This window comes from Cyprinus carpio, chromosome A6 (genome assembly GCF_018340385.1).
Source record: "Cyprinus carpio isolate SPL01 chromosome A6, ASM1834038v1, whole genome shotgun sequence".
Taxonomy (NCBI): Eukaryota; Metazoa; Chordata; class Actinopteri; order Cypriniformes; family Cyprinidae; genus Cyprinus; species Cyprinus carpio.
This window is the reverse complement of record NC_056577.1, coordinates 8,041,661-8,063,962: the sequence shown is the minus strand read 5'-3', so window position 1 is coordinate 8,063,962 and position 22,302 is coordinate 8,041,661. Positions and strand designations below refer to the sequence as shown.

General features: G+C 36.7%; 2 protein-coding genes and 1 pseudogene across 3 annotated transcripts; 2 read left to right on the top strand and 1 right to left on the bottom strand.

Moving 5' to 3' along the window:
• Positions 1-1,256: 1,256 nt before the first annotated feature.
• LOC122145268 (succinate--CoA ligase [ADP-forming] subunit beta, mitochondrial-like) lies at positions 1,257-9,490 on the bottom strand. The gene is made up of 11 exons (XM_042757835.1): positions 9,339-9,490; positions 8,201-8,396; positions 5,907-6,006; positions 5,658-5,820; positions 5,307-5,432; positions 5,075-5,213; positions 4,350-4,511; positions 4,092-4,234; positions 3,867-3,987; positions 3,084-3,172; positions 1,257-2,089 (listed from the first exon to the last, which is right to left on the bottom strand). Exons 1-11 carry the CDS (start codon positions 9,420-9,422, stop codon positions 2,015-2,017), a joined length of 1,398 nt encoding a protein of 465 aa, XP_042613769.1. The 5' UTR covers positions 9,423-9,490; the 3' UTR covers positions 1,257-2,014.
• A 745-nt stretch (positions 9,491-10,235) lies between these two features.
• LOC109089006 lies at positions 10,236-10,895 on the top strand (annotated as a pseudogene).
• A 1,905-nt stretch (positions 10,896-12,800) lies between these two features.
• Positions 12,801-22,091, top strand: LOC109089056 (integral membrane protein 2B-like). Of its 2 annotated transcripts, none has more exons than XM_042757834.1 (6): positions 12,801-13,017; positions 15,999-16,130; positions 16,903-17,118; positions 17,241-17,351; positions 17,558-17,708; positions 21,094-22,091. In XM_042757834.1, the coding sequence occupies exons 1-6, from the start codon at positions 12,931-12,933 to the stop codon at positions 21,180-21,182; spliced, it is 786 nt and encodes a 261-aa protein (XP_042613768.1). In that variant the 5' UTR covers positions 12,801-12,930; the 3' UTR covers positions 21,183-22,091. The 2 variants fall into 2 exon arrangements, with proteins under 2 accessions (XP_042613768.1, XP_042613767.1); XM_042757833.1 differs by having other exon boundaries at positions 16,867-17,118.
• Positions 22,092-22,302: the final 211 nt, after the last annotated feature.

The window sequence follows — 22,302 nt, the reverse complement described above, 5'->3', positions numbered from 1 at the left end:
AGCACAACAGAGGTTTGGCTGGTTAGCATGATCCTGTTAGGACTTTTATAAAGATGCCTTAGAGTTTTATAAAGATGCCTTAGAGAGAAAAAGATATTTTAAAATATGTCAGTGCAAGTTTCTTTCTTCAGTACAGTTAAAACAGAACAGGCATGCATTTTAGTCTGGGACTAGGCTTAAGCCTTGTCTGTGTAACCAGGGGGTTAAAGGAATAGTTCTAGCTAATCAGTTGGTGACTGACTAAATATAAGCAAATATGGCATAGGCTATTTTGCCCAGTAAGTAATCTAGCCTTTAATATCTTTAAAATGTTCTGTTAACCTGGTAAATTTGGTAAATCTGTTAACTGAATAAATATATAACTCAGTATCATCAGCATAACAGTGGAAACTAATCCAGGTGTTTTCTCATAGTATTTCCAAGAAGCAGCACACACACACATATATATATATATATATATATATATATATATATATATATATATATATATATCATATATATATATATATATATATATATATATAAACAGCAGAAGGCCTAACACAGATCCTTGCAGCAGCACTCCATATTTTACAGCTGTAAGGTTAGTTGCTTTCTCATTTACAGAGACACAGTGGTAACTGTCAGATGTATAGGATTTAACAACCCCATTCCTGGGGGGCAAGCCCTGCAGAGTTTAGTTCCAACCCTGCTCCAACACATATATCAAGTAGTTTTCAAACAAGCCTGAAGGACTTGATTAGCTGAAGCTCTCTTAACTCTGCAGGGCTGTTTGGCACCCCTGATCTAAACCATCTTAATGACTGTTCCTGAATACCAATGTCATTCTAATCTATGTAATAGTATGTCATGATCTATGATGTCAAACACTGCACTAAACTCGATCTAAGCAGCGAAATGCAGTCTTAGTCAGATGCTAGAAGCAAGTCATTTGTAACTTCACCAAGTGCAGTTTTAGACATTTTAGACAAAAAATCTAATATTTTAAACATAAATAATATATCACATACGTCCAGGGGGTCCTGCACCAGCTGGGCAACCAATAGGAATGCTACTGGATAGTTGAGGTATCACAGACCTCAAACTGTGAGCTGTCAAATTCAGAGCACTTTCCTTTAGAGAAAGTAAAATTCTCACTACAGGACCAACTCTAACATGAAAGATGCTTCAAAGGACTTACCATGGAAGTACATGTTCTACATTTCAAAAATAGACTGTGACAGAGTCTGTGGGTGGAATCAATCATCATCCTCTGAGACACTTCAGTATTTTTATTGTTTTCTGCAGCCACTGCACCGGTGGCTCCATGTCAGACTGAGAGAACACCAATAACACACATATTCCCTGTGAGTGCTTGTGCGTTTACTTGAAAGGGAAATGGTGCATTTCTCTTCAGGAGAACAGAGAAGACATCCTGCAGCGACACTCCCTCCCACCGGAAAAGAGAAGGAGGGGAGGGAGGGATGAAGAATAAGGGGGTGGGAATTTCTTTTAATGATACTGTGTGTGTATACATATGTGGCAAAAGATATGAGCAATATGTCTGAGACATTCTTTACCCAGAAAGTCAGGTCTCCATACATTTCAACAGTATAAATACAGTCCCACATAAATACATCCTCCACTTAAGAAATCAAATAAACAATAACATTGACAAAAACAACAGCAGGTAGTAACACTGACCCGATCTAAACCAATGTAACCAAAAAAAAAAAAATCCAACAATATGTTAGTGGACTGGTTTGATGGGCTCTGCAGGTGAGGTTGATTCACATGAAATGAAAGTGGCACCATGCAGACACACATGTGCTTTAACAATCTGAAAGCACTGATGAGACAGAAGGAACAGGGAACCACAGAGAGACAGAAACGAGAGATGACAGAAGCTTGACCAGGACACAGGGTTGTGGAGAACTCTACTGGTGGTCTAAGACTAGACAAGCTCAAGTAGTGGGCTTAGATTTAGTTCATATAAGATGGTGTGAATAGTGATGTGGCTTGTAGGTTTGCTTTGTTAGATGGGGAGCTGGAACTTGACATCAACCTGGGCCTCTTTAGCCAATGATACAATTTCAGAAAGCTTTACAACCTAGAGGAAAAGAGAGAGAAAGGTATGGTAAATGTTCAACAGTTGACCTTTAATTATGATCAGCTTAATTATAACACAGTGTAAAAAGCAAAAAGTGATGATTGTTACATAACGGTATATAAAAACTCTATATGTTCTGTTTGGCTGTCATGATCATCCAGCGGTTCAGCTGTATGATCACTTCCACCATTCAGAGGTGGAAAGATAAATTGCTTGTAGCTGGAAATCTGGTTTGTATAGTCATTGTATAGTAATAATTAGATTTGCTTTGATTCTATTTCATGCAAAGTTGTATGGACTGCAACATGTGCTTTCATTTTTCCTTTTGTACACTTACCCCTTTTAAATGACACTGGTGCAATTTGTTACCCTTGGTTATTGGATTAGGTGGCATGGATTAACAATGAACAGCATTTTTTTTTTTTTTTTTTCACAGCATTAATTAATCTAGATGAATTTATTCATAATTTATTGGTTTGATTGTTTGTTCACTCACAATACATTAAAGCCATTTATAATTTATACTTGAACGATGTATTATGTATTTATTTTTTATTTATAACTTGAAATATTAAAGTAATATATGTAGAAATTAATATTATCCAAGTTTATTAAAAGCTGTAAAAGTATGTTTCATTGTTAGTTCATGCAACCTAAAGAATGAACTACTATTAATGAACTGAACCTTGTTGAAAAGTGTATGCATGTGAATTTTTATTCTTTATTTCCCCCCAAAAAAGTGTAAATGTTGCTATTTTAAACATTAATGGCAGGTAAAGTTGTGGGAAATTTTCTCCTGTCTCTCGAGAATAAATTATATGGGTTTGGAACAACGACTAAATGATGACAGATTTTTTTATTTTTGGGTGAACAACTACTTTAAAATCTCATATTTCTTTGGACTATCAATTTGATTCCTGAACCATGATGGACAGATTATTCTTCATGTCACTTTGGATTTGCTCATATGCATGCATAAATAAGAGTAACGCACCATTTTGGCTGCCTCATCCAGATCATCACAGGCCAGGATCTTCAGAGGGCTGGCAGCGATCAGAGCCTTGGCATCGTCTACTCTTGTTCCTGGAGATCAGACAAGCGTAATGAGAGTAAGATGAAGGACAGAAAACATGAGCCACCTGCACTAATATGCCTTTCCAGACACCTTTTTCCTTTCTGTCACCCCTTTTGTCAATGTTTCTACTCTCCCAGACGTTTCTAGGTCTTATTGGGGGATTTGTGCAAACTTTTCTTGATATAGATGGTACAGTTTTCACCTAACAAATTTTCCAGGACTTTTCCATGACCTTTCTAGTCATCTGTGTTTACTGGATAAGGATTTTCAATAATTCTTTAAATTCAGACTTCTTCTCTAAAGTATTCTAAGAAGCATGTTCTCTGAAAAAAGGAAACTGAAACAACTTCAACATCATAATGGCTGCAATCAAGTTTTACTTTTTACAAGAGCAACATCTAACCAATGACATAAATTTAAAGTTGTGTGTAACTAGAAAAATCTATATTTATCTATATATGCCATTTCTCTTTTCCCAGGCCTTGGAAATATACTATTTGAAAATATCCCCAAATATTTCCAGGTTTTCCCATGACCAAACGAACCTCTGATATGCCTGATAAGTTCTATTCATGTGATTTTCTAAGGAAACCTGAAGTGCTTGTTCTTACAGGCATAACTGATAATATGATCCAGTTGTTCAGATCAGCACTCACCCGCACCATCAATCATAATCATAGTATTAAGTTCGATCTCTCTCACCTTGTAACCGTACTACGATGGGGATTTTCAGTTCTAAGTCAGTGACAGCAATAATAATGCCCTGTGCGATGACATCACACCGCATGATGCCACCAAAGATGTTCACCAAAATAGCTTGGACCTGTTACAGAGAACACAGACAAACATTTTCTGACATAAGAGGTGCAATACAAAGAGCGGCAATAAACACAGAAGCCAATGTAATTCCTTTGATTATGACAGTACCTTTTTATCAGACGTGATGAGCTTGAAGGCCTCCGTCACCTGCTGTGCAGTGGCTCCGCCTCCAACATCCAGGAAGTTAGCAGGTGTTCCACCATGCAGTTTAATGATGTCCATAGTTGCCATAGCGAGTCCAGCCCCATTGACTAAACACAGATGACATCACATGTGTAGATTCACACATATTCAATATTCAAACTAATTATAATGGTACAAATCATACCTAGTTTACTAAAAGTAAAGTAAGTTTTTTGTACTGACCTAGACAGCCAATAGTGCCATCTAGGCCGATGTAGTTGAGGTCTGCTTTGGCTGCCTCTCTGTCTCTGGCGTCCTCCTGGGTCCAGTCTCGCATGTCAAACACTTTCTTCTGTCTAAAGGCAGCATTTGAGTCAAAGTTGATCTTAGCGTCCATACACATCACTGCAAAGCACATAAGAAATCATCTATGAATGCATAAATCTATGAGCCTGTTATAGAGCATTACAGTGTTGGGTAGAGCTGCACAACATTGGAATAAACTGACATTGCATTTGTTTTTCTGCTATATTTACTGGATCTGAAAAAACACAGAAATTCCCACCAGATGACTTGAATAGCTCTATTTGATGCTATTATTCAATCTAAAATGATTGGAGGGATTTTCTCGAGGAGCACAGAAAATAAAAATAATAATAAAAAAGCTGAAAATTACTATTTTGAGTTAGCATGAACTATAACAGTGTTTTATCATCTCAGAGTGGCTCAATTCACAGTAAACAAACCAATCTGCTCTAATATGCTGAAACAAACCCTAGATCATGAGCTGCACACATGTAAATGAACACAGTGTCACGTTTAACTCACAGTGATGACAAATATTTGATTAAAATCGCCTTATCCAAAAAGCCATTCCATGATACTGATATTATTTTGTACAGCCCTAGGACTGGGTTCTTTAATGTATACATAATGATCTAAAGTGCAAGGTGTCTGCTTCAGGGTACCAATGCCAGATGAATCCTCCACCATTGGGTTGATCTCTACCATAGATGCATCATACTTGATGAACACATCATAAAGTTTCAACATGTTTTCTGCAGCTTCGTTGATCAATGCAGGGGGGAAACCCATCTTCTCTGCCACCTGAGAGAGAGAAAAAGTAGAATAAAAAAAATTTTCAAGCAGGGGTCAGTGTGGGAACTGTCTTGCAGAGCTATATAATACTCTGCACCTCACCTTAATAGCCTGATCCATCTTTATCTCCATGATATCAATAGGCTCTTTCACAATGGCATCAGGATTCTCTGCAGCCACATCCTCAATGTTCACGCCTCCCTGAGAACTGCCAATCAGCACAGGGCCCTGTAGAGGGTGAAGCAGAACCTATGTGATCATTTTAAGGCCAAGTGAAACCAGTAAAGTGCTGGCTCACAACACTGTAAAAGTTGCCCTCTACTGGCCACTCTGCTTACTGCAGCATGTAGAGCGGTGACGTCATTTTTGAACTTGTAAAAAGACTTCCTGTAATTGGATGCACACATATGCAAAGCAGTTTCATAGATAAACCACACAGTATGGACCTCTCACCTGGAAGGACCTCTCCATGGTGATGGCAAAATAATACTCTCTGCGTGGGTATCTGCGCTCGCAGATAAACACCTGGTTACAGATCCGCCCTGCCTCTCCTGTCTGCTTAGTGAACAGCTTCTTGCCAATCATCTTAGAGGAGATATCTCTTGCTTCCTCTGGCCTGCAGACACAATGAGAGTGAGAAGACAAAAAGGAAATTGGAAAAGTAATAAAGTGATGAACAATAAAGCAGGCACAAACACTCACGAGTAAACAATTCTGACTCCGCCTTTCAATCCTCCCTCAAAAGAGCCTTTGCCTCGACCACCCGCCAACACTTGGGCTTTAACCACCAGGTCTTTAGAGCCTGAAAAAAAGAGAAAGAATAAACAAGAATGAAAAAAAGCCTTGAATAATGCCAACCAAACAGACACAGAAGTACACGAAACATATGGCCACGCTCAAAGGCCATTAGCAAACAAACAAAAACCACTTAAATTGACAGAGATGAAAAATTCACTACAGAACTGCTGCATCCTCAACCAGTGAGTCACACTGTAATTAGCTACAGTCTCTAAACCTGCACAGACCTGGTGTACAGACACACGGAACAGGCTTATGAAAGTCTGGAACTGATCGTTATCATAAATGTAATAAACACATAACAGGACCGGGAAGGATTAAATAGTTTTGATTCACTAGGATTGAAACTGCATAGCCAGTTGTAAACAGCAGACATATGACGCCAATAAGAATGATTTCGGAAAGCCTCAATTCCGCCTGCTTGGTAAAAACAATAAGGTGGAGTTTAATACAATTTCGACTGGGAGTATGGGAACTTTACAAGCCAACTTTTCAATAAACAGACATAACTACACATTTTATAGTGGTATTGGTTAAGATGGTATTAATAAAAAATTGTCATTATTTACATTTTGTTCCAAGACCCATGTGAACAAGCAGATATTATGCAAAATGATCATGCTGCCTTTTCCCTGCCTAATGGCTTGAATTTGACTGTTCTTCACTACACTACTGTTCAAGTTTGAGGCAGTTTTTTTTTTAGTAAATTAATATTCAGCACGAATGTATTACATTTATGAAATGTGACAGCGAAGACATAATGTTACAAAACAATTCTGAAATGATTTGAAATAAATGCTGTTCTTTTGAACGTTCTATTCATCAGCAAATCCTTAAAATATGTATCACAGTTGCCACAAAAATATTGAGCAGCACAATTGTTTTCAACATTGGTAATAATAAGAAATGTTTCTTGAGCTCCAAATCATCATAACTAGAATAATTTCCAAGAGATCATGTGGCACTGAAGACTGGAGTAATGATTGCTAAAAATGTCAGCTTTGACATCACAGATATAAATTACATTAAAAAAAAAAAAAAAAGTCATTTCACAATATTACTGTTTTTATCTTTATTCATGATTGCTTTCAATGTATGGAAAACAGCAGCATGAACATTCTGATGAACCTCGTTTTGTGCTCCACAGAACATCTGTTATAGGATTTAGACATCAAGAGGATGAGTAAATACTAACTGACAGAATTTTCAGCTTTGGGTGAACTAACCCTTTTAAAGTTGTACAATGTTGGAGCTCTGAAAAAGGGAAGTAGTACCCACAGAACGCCACTAAACCGCTGATTTTACATTGTGAAAATAGGGATATTTCCAACTTTGTCCATGTTGCAATTCTGCAAATAAAACACTTCCACTTTTTGCCACCCTTAATGTACATTTCAGTGCATTTCCCAGTAATGAAATGCACAGCAAATTATTATTCATTTGGAAACAGCAAGTAAAAGGGATAGTTCACCCAAAAATTAACATTTTGTTATCATTTACTCACCCTCATGTTCAATATAAGAAAGTAACTCATACAGGTTGGGAACGACATGAGGGTGAGTAAATGATGACAGAATTTTCATTTTTGGGTGAACTATCCCTTTAAGGAGTGAAATCCAATTTTATGCTGATCTGAGACACAGCAAGATTCAAACTATTGGTTTAAACTCACTTAAACCCAATCTCTAATGTTACATGTGTCTCAGTCTTAAGCTAGTTCCTCCATGTTTGTGACACCCTACCCTCCTGTATTCCAGCTAACAGCACTGCCTGTCCATCATGGGTCTGTGCAGGTGCTGCCTATATGCTGACAGTTAGATTAAAGGTTAGGGTAGCCACATTCTCCAGAGGTGGCGCAAATCTATGTTTAGACTGCAGTGCGTTTGAGAACAGCACAACAGCTGAAACACAAACACTCAGCAAAATCAAGACCCCTAACATAGAGTGATCTGGCTGTCCTGTTCAAAACACTGTAATCTGACCTGCGTAAAAGCATAGGCAATGGTATTCCCTACATTTATATATGCTGTGTTGAAATACTACTCAAGATCATTCCAATGTGTAAGATATGTAAACAGTGGAAAATACAAATGAATCAGTATGCATATGTTATGGAACAGTTATGCAGCCTGCATCCCTTTGAGAATAAATATCGACTTTTCTCAATTAGTGCCCAGCATATGTTTATGAGTTCTTACCGATCTGCTTGGCAATAGCATAAGCCTCATCAGGCGTGCTGGCCACCAAACCCGCAGGCACAGAGATGCCCGCTTCCTTCAGCAGCCCGATGCTCATGTACTCATGAAGGGAGAGGTTTCTCTGCTGCTGCACTGACAGCATTGGAGACGGCTGGTTTCCATGGTTACCAAATAGACCAGATGTCCCACCAAACACCTGGTAATTGAAAGTAAAGAGAGAAAATGGACATTAAATCCAACACAAATAAATTCTGGTCACCCTGCCAAATAAGATTGAACAAGGGATACTGTGGCTACAAACTAAAGCCATGCTCATATTTACATTGCCAACAATGACTTTTGTGAATTGCATTAACGGAAACAAGAACAAGCAAAGTCTCAGCTTTACAAGAAAAAGGATTTTCCCTTTCCCTTGCTCAACAGATGAACACTTAACAGACTTTAGTAGAAGCCAAACAAAGTCAAGAGTCTTCCAGTAATATATGGGATATCAGAATATGCGGAATTACAACACCTACTGAAACAGACTGTCTGCACCATGAATATAGAGATGATTTACTGACTAATTAATTACTGATTAATAATTTGCCGTAATCCAAAGTGACATACAGGACACTCAATATAGGAATAGTCCTTTATGGAGCAACATGGGTGTCTTACTCAAGGGTACAACCTTCTACTGAACAAACATTTAGACATTTATGATATGAAATTTATGATTCAGGAAGGATTATAGTTAAGGACGCTATCATTTTGTTCATTTTAACAAGCATATTTGCAGATCTGAGTGGTTTAAGAGTTAACTTAGACTTTTAACTACTAGAGTTGAAACAGAAACACTGAAGTGAAACAACACAGACTGGCCCTCTGTCCATGTAGGTCAAAGTTAACTCGAAAACCCAGATGACAGGTTCAGTGTGAATGATAACCATATGAACAAACTACAAACTGAGCATCCGCTCAGTGGATAATAAATAGGTTTGCTAATCTAAGCATTACTAATAATGATGGCAGTTAGCCTGAAGGCTAATGTCAAAGGAGAATCGCCCATTTGGGGTCATTAAAAGCATTAAAAACCAAGCAGGGATTACAAATGACAGTCGGATATAGCCATCTAATGTGTGTACGCAAAACTGACCTTAGCTGCCGAGCTTAAAGTCGTCCTGGAACCGGAATTCCTCAGTCCAGCGGACAACCGGCCGCAGATCAGGGACGTCGCCATGTTTCTGTGTGCTCAAGCAGCGCAGCAGAAAAACGAATGACTGGACGCGCCTGCGTCAGGACGTACGTCAACTGCGCAACTGCGCATCGAGAATCGCAGCTGGCTATTTCCTTACCCATGAACCAAAGCTTACTATTAAAATCAGTTCACGTGTTTACTGTGATAAAGATTAGCTTTATTTTGGGAATAATGGGGAGGGGGGGTTGAATCATTCAAGTGACTCGAATCTTTTCAATCCTCTGACTCTTTACATCCTTACGCCAGTAGATGGCAGCAATTGTGTGTCTTTTTGTGCGTTGAGAGCTATACAGTCTGTGGTTGTGACAAGTTATTGAATCATGTACCTATCATTCAAAAAATGGATTCATTCACAAATTGATGTTTTACCCACAAATTATATTTAAGCAGATCTAATAATGTTTCCTCCACCTTGTCAAGATCTATGTATGACTTTTGAGAAGCTACAACAAAAAGACAGAAACAAGAGTTTCTACAGTTTACATCAATTTAATTGTGCATGGTCAACAATCATTTTTACACATTAATTATTCTTCCAGCCTTTTCTCAAGATATCTCAATTTCTTAATTTAAAACTATAAAAATAAAAACTTTTTTGCTTTGTAAAATACAATAAAGAGTGATTTTGTTTATTATGGTATATACTTTTTTTTTATTTTATTTTTTTATTATTTATTTTGTATTGAAAGGTTAGAACTTGGTTTAAGTCTCAGAGGGTACTCCAAGTAAATAACTTAGGTCACATAAAGTTTGGACTACAACTATATAACTGTTTGTCTGGTTTAACACAGTTTAAATACAATGTCCGAGGCTGTTCAAAATGCAAAACCCATCCTCAAACGTCCTGGAGTGGGACTTCGGGTTCTTGTGACAGATTCTTTCAATCCAGGATGTGTCTTGCTAGGAAAAAAAACAAAAAACAAACAAAGTTGGGAAAGGCACCTATCAGTTACCAGGAGGTCACATTGAATTTGGGTGAGTTCTCTGTCACAAAAGTACATCCGTGTTGCCATTTACTGATGTTAACCTTCACAGTATCAAATCAGAAAGACATTAATGTTCCTAATTCCTGCTCTATTCGTGTTAACTTTTCTTATGTGCTAGTGCATTTAAACACACGGGTTGCATGTAAATTAATTTGAATTATCAGAGAAACTTGGGAGAAATGTGCCCAGCGAGAGGTGATGGAGGAAGCTGGCGTCCGACTGAAGAACATTTGCTTTGCATCCGTCATCAACTCCATCAAACTGGAGGAAAACTACCATTATGTCACAATCTTCATGCAGGGAGAACTGGACAGGTTTTTCTCAGCTGAACCAGTTAATTTGGAGCCAGAGAAGAATAAAGGTAAACCATTTCTTTGAATGTGTTATTGCCTGCGTAGTCTCAGGCCCAGATGGCCCACCCACAGATCATTCATGATAGTGATAAAAATCTGTCATGTGAGACTATTGCCTGTCTCACGCCAACTTGGCAGTCACCATTACAACAGGTTTTAACAGTTTTGAGCAAATATTAACCCTCTGGAGTCGATTAACGCGTATACGCGTTTTGGGGTATTTTCTCCTGATAACCCCGAAAAGAACTTAAATTACACTTTCAGTTTTGATCGTACAGATAAGTGCAATACATCAATCGAATCTGTAAAGGGTCTACTTTTTTTTTGTATACAGACATAATAACAACAAAACTTTGTGCACTTATAAAATAAAGATAACAAACAAGGAGTGCTGTCTGCAGCCTTTGTCTGCGCTGATCTTCAGATACAAATGCGTCATTAAAATGAACTGTAACTCAGTGAATACTCAACGAAGAGACATGAGAGAGAAATATCTATAGAAAGCTTGACATGTCTACTTTTAAACTAAACAAGTGCTGCCGAAAACAAATATTCTGTGATAAAGTAATCCATATGAAAACAACGCGATGTCCGTTTTTCACGTCTTCCTTCATTATCTTCTAATGCGACCACGCCCCCGCGCCGAGCGCGCTTTTGAGATTCAAATGTTTTCACTGAAGCGCGCGGCTTTTGAATACTTTTTGAATGTTTTTTTTTTTTTGAAAACAGTGTAAGATGATGGCATGGCTTTTTTTTTATTTTTTATATAAAGCTCTAAATGCTTAATTCCCATGTTTTTTGTTGTAAAAATGTAGGTAATACTGAAAAATTAGTGATTAATTTTTTATTATTTACCTGTATTTGTTCAAATGGCAAACCGAAAGATTCAGATTCATTAGTTATTTCTTTCTCAAGTTGGACAAAGACCAGCTATTCTTGCCCGTAGCCTGAGACAGCAGGACTTCCAGCCATTTAGAAAGAGTTAAAGGCGTTTCTGTCATTAATAAATCAACCTTATCACTTCCTGACTCACCTTAGGCCTTTTCTCACTCATTTTTAAGAGAGCTTTCACCTGACGAAACGACACACGCCCTGACCTTAAGTTGTGAGACTGACATACTGTACTTTCAAAATGACTGTAATGCATAATTAATTAATTACTGAATGTTATTCCAGCTTCTCAGCAGCCTAATGATTTTATTGAACACATGTGTATTAAATTTTATCTAAGTCTATTAAACTACTAGGTCTAATCAGTCAGATATTTATTTTGTACATGCCAGTAAAGTCTGTATTGAACATGTTATAGGTGATGTTATGTTCAAATATTTAGGTAACAGCTTACAATATGGTCAGATTTGTTAACATTACTGAATACATTAGGTATCCCAAAAGCAATACTTTGAATGTATTCAATATTGCGCAAAGTTAAAATCTCTACATATACATTTTAACATTTCAAGTAATAAATTAACATTAACCTATAATGAATTAGATTATATTATTGAATTGAATATTATATAAATATTATATGAATGTAATTATATTAATCATGAATTGTATTTTATTGTAAAGTGTTACCAATATTTCGTCATAACTTCCTCAGGCATAACTTAGTCTATCCGTTCCCACAAGGCAACACCCTTTGCATTTGCAATACTACTGCAAGGATTTCATAACATATTATTTTTTTCCACATAAACCTTACCTGCACTCAGATAAACATGACCTGGTAGGTTGGACAGTCTTTCTTTTCTTTTATTTTTTAGAAACCACGCCCCCTATCCGTGAACTGATTATTATATTATATTATATTATATTATATTATATTATATTATATTATATTATATTATATTATATTATATTATATTATATTATATTATATTATATTGTGCGATCATGTAATATATTTATTACGTTGAAAGTATAACATCATTAAAACAAAACAAACGATGTTATTTGTATTTGGTGGAAACAGCGCCCCCTTTCTGTTCATTAAGGAACACACAGTATTAATCCGGTCGTCTCGACCTAAATGCGCCACAGCAAGTTAAGCAGCGCAGTGTACACAGAGAGGTCGTCGTCTTTGCCAAGGTTTCGCTATAGTTCGGTGAAAAAAGGCATAGACAAAACTAATTCCAGTTGCACAAGATGGTGAAACTCGCTTTCAACTCCGCTCTCGGACAGAAGGATTTAAAAAAGGAGGAGAAGGATGAAGCTTTGATTCCTCAGGATGTGGTGAGTTTTGTTAGCACAAACGCTAACCGGCCATTGAGATTAAAAACAAGGTTAACAACAACAACGTTGGTTTTAACCATTAAATTCCTAACGTGTTTATTTGTTGTAATGGTGGTCGGTTAAAGTGTATAGATAAACATGACAACATTAAATTAATGCATAAAGAAGTATATATATATTTTTTTTTTTACAAAAATAAACCACGAAAATATAACCAGTTGATGTTTGACTGGATTATTATAGACGTTGTTGATATCAGTGTGACTGAAACACATAGACAATGTTTGTTTGGGTTTTGAGGATTATAACCTTATTTTTTGTCAGATAGTTTTGTTTTTGTGTGTGTAAAGGGAAGCCATCTCCTGCCTTGTGTGTTTGCGTGTGTGTGAGTGTGTGAGTGAAAGAGAGAGAGTGAGAGTGTCAGCTTTGAGTTTACAGGAAATGGCCGACAGTTCGACACAAACACCAGGATAAATACACAAAAATCTTATCGCACGTTTAAGATATTTTCCATCAAGATTCCTAATACATGCACATGCAGTGTTCAGAAATATAAAAAATATTGCATTAAAAAAATTCAGTAATCATGCATTGCACTTTTAAATGCTTGTTCTAGCAGCCTGATGCTTGTCTGTGCAGTCATTGCAATATTTAAAATTAAACACAAGTTAATTTTAAAATGAGATTTGCATTTAAAGGTTTGTGGGTGTATAAATTTGTCACTTGCACTTCCTGAATAGGTTGCAGTTGTAAACATAGTAAAATCAGGAAGAGGAAAGACATGTTTAACCAGTCTATCGTGGGAGACTTTCATAAGGGTGAGACCAGCTCCCACTCAGATGCATGCACCGTCTGGCTGCTTCTGTTCCTCAAATACGATCATCAGCTGCCACTGAGGATGAGTCAGCGCCTAGTGTGCGAACTGGGTTGATAATCAAGAAGAAGAGGTCGTGAATCATTCATAAGACACTGTGGTGTCTGCTGAAACACTGCCACTGCTATCAGACTAACGGTACAGCCTGGTTTCACTGGCACTGTTTCAGCGAAGAGCGTTTCGGAAGGAGAAATTGATTCAGAAGATTTCATGCATGGAGCAATGCTCCTTACCTTTAGACATTTCTAGCAATCAGAGACTCTGATACTTATCTAAATCGGTTAAAAGGTATCAATTCATCATGAGATAAGCTGAAAAGTTCGTGCTGTGTGGTTTAAAATCCTCTGCCACACAGGTGATCAAAGCCTCACTGAACTTGTGGCTGGAGCCGACTACCAAAAACAGCTATCTTTGTTCCTTCGAGAAACTCCTGAAGGCTCTGGTTATTTAAACAAAGACGGCCTCTGTTAGCTAAGCTGTAATCTGCAGTGTGTGTCTGTGTGTGTGAGGGTGTAAAGTGTGAGTGAATCTTTGAAGCCTTTTGTTTTCAACTCATTTTTTACAAACTCCACAACAGGAAGTGCGTTTATGCAACCAGAGCACCACATGAACAACGTAGGATATTGATGCATTTGTGTAAATGCAGTTAAATAGATAGAAATAAATAAAATCTAAAATGATAGAAAACGTAAATGTATTTAGCCGAACATTGCATTAGGATGATTTTGGGTGTCTTTTCTGTAGTGCCTAAATTGTGGACTGGTAGATTGTGGCAAGCTTCAAACTTAAAAAAAAAAATCATTAGAATATATCTTCAAATATTTGCTTAATCAGCATTTATAGGTTATGTACAGGTTTTTTATTTTGAGGGTTTTGGATACTATATATGTTGGTGTGTATGTGTGCACAAAATTTTATATTGTAATTTATTTTTTTAAGGTTTCATTGTTACAGTGTAATTACACATATAAATACTGAGTACTATTATGAATGATAATATATTGTACATGTAGCATGTATAACAAGGACACTGTAAAATAAAATTATTCCAAAAAATAATATATATAAATCCTAACCCTAATATATATATATATAGTTTCATGTCTAACAACAAGTATTATAAACAACAGGATATTTTAGTATTTAAATCCAGTCACAGCCCAGACTAATCGATAATAAAACGTGTTAGTTGACTGTTTTCATTATTGATCAGTGTTTGCAGCCCTAATCATTTTCAAACAGACACAATCTGAAATGTGTCTGTGGAAGATCAGGAGGTTGGTGTTTACTGAACTAGAGGAGAGCTAATGATGACTAGACTAAATTATAATTAAATTAAATTGCAGCATCGTCATAGGAAATTTAGCACAGACTGCATCCCTTAGACACACCTGTAAACAAACCTTTCTGGATATTATAGACGTTTCCAGCTGAAATGTAGTCATTTATGTTGCTCATAATTCCCCTGGAGTCTGCAACATGAATTATGAAAACACAGGAAAGCTTGGCTACTTTAGCTTCTTTTGCTCTTATTATGTTGAAAAATATGACAAATCAACACAAATGAGAGAAAAAAAGGATTTGGTGCCAAGTTGTCATCAGATTCTGTCTGATTTGTTTTCACTTTCGTCCTTGTTCATCAGTCACTGTGTCAGCTGAGGGTTTTGTTCGTTTGCATCATGCAGTGTGTTTGTACCTGCTGGTCTCTGGAGGAAGGTTGGAAATTTCCCAGTATCTGTTGCATACAATGCAATTATTTTGTACAAAGCCACACCCAGACTAAATGCACTCACAGATCAAATCTATGAAAGCTCTCTCCTTTAACACTGATAAACTCATGCAGGTGCACTAGTGATGTGGGATCTGTGGGGATTGTAGAGAGAAAACTCTGAACAGATCGAAACAAAAACACAGCTCCCGACAGTGGTTCCTGAACACATGGCGTCATAGAAAAGACCATATATTACATGAAAATTTAGATTATATCTATACCAAAACTAACTTAAGAATAAATGTAGCATGTATTGTTGAAGTCATCAACTGCTTAAAGAAACATAATTTTTACTAGGAGCATGTACTTAATATTTCTTCCTGTGTGTGTTTAAAGGATGTGGAGGACGGTCTGCGTATCAGGCAGCAGTCCAGGGCCTGGTGCTGGTGCATGTGTTTGGGTCTGGCCCTCATTCTGTCTGGTGTGGTTGTGGGCGGAGCTTACCTGTACAGGTATTACTTCATAGAGGTGAGAGAGTCATTTCCATCAGCTGCAACACATGAGAACTCAGAATAAAATGGTGAATCTGTTGGGTCCTTGACAAGTATTAAAATGAAGATTTACTTCGAAATTTAAGGCAGTAAAAAGTCCAAACATAGATTCAGTATGATTAAATGAAAAAAAAAAAATGCCTTAACTTGGTTTTTATTGAATTTTATTTTTTTGTAGTTTTTGCATTACAGGATAAGTTCACCTTTTGTTACTATGTTAGTAGTATATTTTTAAGTTGTATGGACAGAGGGGGCAGGCCAAAATCAAAAGTGCATTATGGGTGTTGACATTTTTGGCTAATGGAAAAGCCCATCTTGTCATCTGTGAATTACCCCTTTAACTGTTACTAATCTACACTGTAATAATTGCTATATGGTTCAAATTATGGTTACTCTAGAAGAATTTTGCATCAAAATGCAAAAAATTGTTAGGATGTTTTTGTATGTCAATTAGAAAAAGTGCAACTCTCAATCTATTTGCACGCTTTATAATTGACATAATTTTGTTTGGTAGAGCACCTCTTTTCAGTAATTTTTGTATATAGGATGTTTTTGTACCCATATCTCCCATATAATTAACCTAGCTGATGTGGGGTAAAAAACCTTTGGTTACAAAATTGTTGCAAACTTTAAAAAAATCATTGATGTCTTAAGTTCCATTTCCTCAGACATGCTGAAACATCTAACCGAATGATATGTGTCTATTTGATCAGCGAAAGAATATGTCTATTCATAATAATGGTCTTCAGGAGGAGAGGATGTATTTCTGTGGGGTGAACTACCGTGAGGAAAATTACAAGATGCAGGACAGCCAGGAGGAAACTGACATGGATTTGCCAGCCGCATACAAGAGGGTTGAGGAGAGAGTGAGGGTTCTGGAGGATGAGGGTGTGGAGCTCATTAACATCCCGGTGCCCAAGTTCAGCGACAGTGACCCTGCTGACATCGTTCATGACTTCAACAGAGTGAGCGCAGATATTTATCCCCCTCACAAAGCCATACATTCACACACAATTTCATCAGATTCCCAAAAATAAACCACTTCTGCCAAAATAGTAACATGCTGGTTTTCCTTCTCTGCTTTTAGAGACTGACAGCCTATCTGGATCTGCGTTTGAACAAATGCTACGTCATTCCTCTCAACACTTCTGTTGTGATGCCGCCCAGAGACTTCCTGGAGCTTCTTGTCAACATCAAGGTAACTGCAGCAACACTGCTATCTTATAATTGAGCTTCTTCGAAATAGCCATCCTTTAGTCTGCCACAAAACCTCATGAATTGCCAACTTAGACACTTGAATAATGCCCAGAAATGAAGTCTAGGTTGTCAGCTGGCAAGTCTTTGCTATGCAGTTTTAGTCTGGTGTTCAAACATGTGACAGTGTGACTGTTGTTGTGTTTGTAGGCTGGAACATACCTGCCGCAGTCCTACCTGGTACGTGAACAGATGGTAGTGACCGGGAAGCTGGAGCATGTGGATCAGCTGGGATACTTCATCTATGGCCTCTGCAGAGGGAGAGACACTTACATGCTGGAGCGCAGAGAGACCGTTTTTGGTAACCACATGCATCCATCTATACTTTTGACGAGCATCCCATTGTTCTTAGGTTGTTTACGCACTAACCTTTACAGACAATATTTGCGAATTAAGATTTTTGTCTCATTTATGAGTCTTTACTAGGAAGTATTTTAAATAGTGTTTTATAATGTTACAAAATACCTTTTTATATAGTGTGTATATATATATATATGTATGTATATGTGTGTGTATTATATATGTGTACCGTATACACACACACAGATATATATATATATACATACACGCACACATACACAAAAACATATATATATATATGTGTATGTGTATATATATATATATGTATGTGTATATATATATATATATATATATATATTTTATTTTTATTTTTATATATACATATATATATATATACATATAATATATTAGGGCTGGACGATTGATTGAAAAGTAATCGAAACCGAAATTCAGAACCTCTAACCGACATAATTTTCCCATGTCGGTTATTTCGGTTTTTTAATCCTGTTAATACTTCCCCCTTAAAAGCATACTACCACGTGTAGCCACATGACTCTGCCCCATTCAGTCAGTGGCATAAAAGCAAAACAGGGAGGTGAACGCCAGTTCAACACATAGTAATGGCGCGCGAGCGGTGAGCCTTGTGTCTTCACTAAACTTTGTCAGTTGTATTTGTTTTATAATTTGGACATTCAAGCGATTAGACGATCGGATGTGTATTATTTTATCGAGCTACCATGTTCGCGCAGCTACATTGTGGCACGAACACTCATATAAACAGTAGCTGTGAAGATCGCGTGCACAGAGGAACACAGAAACTAGTTGTCAGCGCTGTCCAGTGATTTATCACTAAAGTAGATTAGAATCTCAAAAATTATTATAGCATATTTTTCTACTTTTGAAGGAACTAGGCTATTTCAGGGCTCTAGAGTGCGACCAATTTGGTCATTCATGCAACCTAATTTCTCAATGGTGCAACTACAAAAAATCAGAGGTTGCACCCGTGCGACCAAACGTTCAAGGGAAAAAATAATTATCCGTGACTCTGAAAGTCTCCCTGTGGTTCAACAACAGACACTAGAGCGCTACATTTCAGCACAAGCCCGACGGACCCTGACTTTTTTACGCCCCTCGAACCGGGCTTCGGGCCAATTTTCATGTCTTAGTTCAGACGCGGGGCCGGCATCCCGCCTGTTTGTTGCGCTGGTGGAAACAACATGAGACCGTGCTACCGTGTCTGTCAAGAGCGGCTGGACGGTGTTTAGTGTCCCGCAGCAGCAGTATGGTGTGTGCTGTCAGCGCAGCTGACCTGTTCTGTGTTCAAATACATGCAATAAGCTCAAGCTTGCCGCAAAGCACCGGCAAAAGTAATTACCATAAATGTGTCAGGGGGAAATAGTAAGGAGATATTTGAATTATTTACTAATAAACTAGTGTTTTCTGAGTCTGTGTCGCAAGGATGAAGTTGCTGATCCAGGCTCGCCATCTCCTCAGACGATCATTAAAGAGAAGTGCATCTTTACGGATTATGATTATAACGAAAGAGTTTTTGTTTTCAATTTGTTTTATTTCGTTAAGTAGTCATTTAAAGCTTTCTATAGATATATTTAGCATGTCTATAGATATATTTATGATTTAGGCAGTGTCGTTTTTTTTTGTACTCCTGTTAAAGACGACACGGCAGAAAGCGCAACGTTTTGTTGATACTGTGAGTGCACACAAAAAAGACCCTTTGCAGTTACGAATGATGTATTACTCTTACCTTAATGAGCAAAAATGAAGGCGTATCCACTGAAAAAATGCAAGTGATCATGCTGGCGTCTCCATGTCCTGAAGCATCTCCGCACAAACTATTGGATATAGCGCACATTTATCTGGGTCTAACGTTTAAACATTGTTATATGCTTGAACTGTTTTATATCTATAGATTTTATTTTAGGCAGGTCGTGATGATTTGAGAAGGTTAAATTGATCAAACATAGGCTCACTGTCTAACGTTACTTAAACAAACAAACAAAAAAAAAACTAAACCTTATATTTAACAAACAAAAATTTCTTCCTAACGTTTTTCTAAATTAAATTAATTAAAAAACGAAACAAAATATAATCACTTTGCTATTACATACAAAACTGAACTATTTTAATAGCTGAGACAGTAGTATAAGCTGTTAAGGGACTGTTTAGCTGTTCAGATCAGACACTAGAGCATCCCTTCATTCAGACACAGTGGAAGATCTGATCAGAATCAGTGTAGAGGGGCCAAGTCTGGAAGATTTTGATGCTAGAGAGAGTGTGGCCAGCTGGTTTAGCCAAGGCCAAAGATCAAGAAGGCCAAACTAAATGAGTTGGCCATCCGAGGGGCATGTGACTGCAATTGAGGATAGTCCATAAGACATTGAGCCATGAGATGTTCAGTTTGAAGCCCTTAAAACACTTAATTTAGATTTTCTTTTTATTTCTTTTATCTTGAGATGTTTTAAGTGTAAATTTCAGCTCAGGGAAGCACTTTAAGCACCAACACTTTTTCAGTAAGTTACCTTTCTTGTAGAATTGTGCTTCAAATAAAGAACATTATGTTGACCAGATTTTTAGTTAATCATTTAGGCTACAAGTCAATATTGCCTATATGGACAGCGATTTAAAAAAAACAAACAAGTGAACTTGTCATAATGAGGTGTTAAATGCGATGTGGTCGAAAATTTGGGTGCACCTAACTTTTGTGCTGGTGCTCCTAAGAAAAAAAGTTAGGCGCACCAGTGGAACCAGTGCAAAAAGTTAGTCTAGAGCCCTGCTATTTACAACCCACAGCTTTACAATTAATATAGAGACGGTATGACTAATTCACACGCAATCACTCGTACTGGTACTGTGCTAATTTATCTTTATCTGATCTTTATTTATCTCTTACACCGAGCAATAATCTGTAAGAAATGTTACGAACATAGATAAAATAACTGCTGATAGTGAGCTATGATGTCAGATCGCTCTTTCAACAGGAAAAAAAATCCCACCTTTAATAGTTAATCATATTTACAGTACAAAACTTGTCAGTGAACTGTGAGGGCAAAAAAACAAAACAGAAACAAAATAATCGTTCATTAATCGTAATCGAGGTAAAATGTTCAATTAATTGAGGTTTTGATTTTAGGCCATAATCGTCCAGCCCTTATATATATATATATATATATATATATATATATATATATATATATATATATATATATATATATATATATATATATATATAAAATTATTTTTAATGTATATTTTTTTTTTTTTTTTTTTTTTTTTTTTTAATTAAAGTTGATATTTATTTAAATATAGGTTATTGAACTCTGACCACACAAGCCACACACATTCACCATACCATTTTTCTCTTTTCACAGGTATCCAGAAGCGAGAGGCGCTCAACTGCCACAAGATTCTCCACTTTGAGAATAAGTTTGTGGTTGAGACGCTTATCTGTGAGCCGTAGGGGGGTGGGGTGAAGACAGCTGGGTAACAAGATAAAACCACTTTTGACAAATTCCACTCTGACCCTTCCTCTCCTTCCATTAAACCTCTTCCTGTGTGTGTGCGTGGGAGTGTGTGCTGCTCTCAGATTTGTTTCTCTGTATAGCAACAATCAAAATTGCAGAGAGAGAATGAGACCGAATGCTAAGAGCAATATAATGCATAGAAACATTTGTGTTTAGGCAAACATTTGACCAGTTTCTCTCTCTTAGTTAACATTTTTCTGTGTCTGGGTTTATGTTAAGTGTGTGTGGGGTGTAATGTATGAAAATAACTAGTACCAAGTACCAACTAGTACCATGGGAGAGGGAAAGACTCGCAGAGGATAAATGTACTATGAAATCTATAAAAGATGAACTACATGTTTAGTGTACATTTAAAACTGTGAACTGTCACAGATACCAGATTATATACTGGAAAATATATTTGGCTAGAGATTTGTGATATATGGCCAGTTATTACATGTAGGAAATACAAAAAGAACTGATTTTTGTACTAGTTACACTTTAGTTTAGATTTTTATTTTAAAGGACAGATTTTGCTCTGCTGTAAGTTAATACACTGCTAAAACATCCTTTAGTAAAGAAGTTAAATCTTGGATCAGATATTAAGGGTTGCAAAACATTTTTTAAAATCTTAAATATCTAAAAAAGTTGAAATGTCAAAATGCAGACTAATAAAATGTGTGTTATTTAATTTAGGGATTGCCGAGGTATTGAGGGTAGACTGATGGATGAACTATGTTAAGCTTGTTTAAATTGACTAAAATGTCTACCAAGTTCAACATGAGTTGGAATGATTTATACTTTGCACATAACCCAGAAGGTTTCAATGTTAAACATGTTAATACTAATAAAAATTTGACCACTCAGTTTGCTTGTCTTCATTTCTGCTTTTTCTTAAGAAGAAAATCTTGTAGTTGTATAACTCAGTTATTTTAGTGTCGTTGAAATACTATTATAGTATCTATTAGTATTTAGAATTTTATATTTTCTGTTTTCATTTTTTAAGGTTTTAGTAATCGTTTTGTCATTTTTCTTTTCCTTTTTTTAATGTGGCAAATGTAGTTTAATGTTTCAGTT

Bases quoted from the DNA above. Each gene is read 5' to 3' on its own strand.
- LOC122145268 (XM_042757835.1), bottom strand. From the start codon at position 9,422: ATGGCGACGTCCCTGATCTGCGGCCGGTTGTCCGCTGGACTGAGGAAT. The intron at 5,821-5,906 runs GTGAGTGTTTGT...TTGTGTCTGCAG, and splicing joins GGAGTCAGAATTGTTTACTC to GCCAGAGGAAGCAAGAGATA. The intron at 3,988-4,091 runs GTACTGTCATAA...TCTCTGTAACAG, and splicing joins TCATCACGTCTGATAAAAAG to GTCCAAGCTATTTTGGTGAA.
- LOC109089056 (XM_042757833.1), top strand. From the start codon at position 12,931: ATGGTGAAACTCGCTTTCAACTCCGCTCTCGGACAGAAGGATTTAAAA. The intron at 17,119-17,240 runs GTGAGCGCAGAT...CTCTGCTTTTAG, and splicing joins TCGTTCATGACTTCAACAGA to AGACTGACAGCCTATCTGGA. The intron at 17,709-21,093 runs GTAACCACATGC...CTCTTTTCACAG, and splicing joins GCGCAGAGAGACCGTTTTTG to GTATCCAGAAGCGAGAGGCG.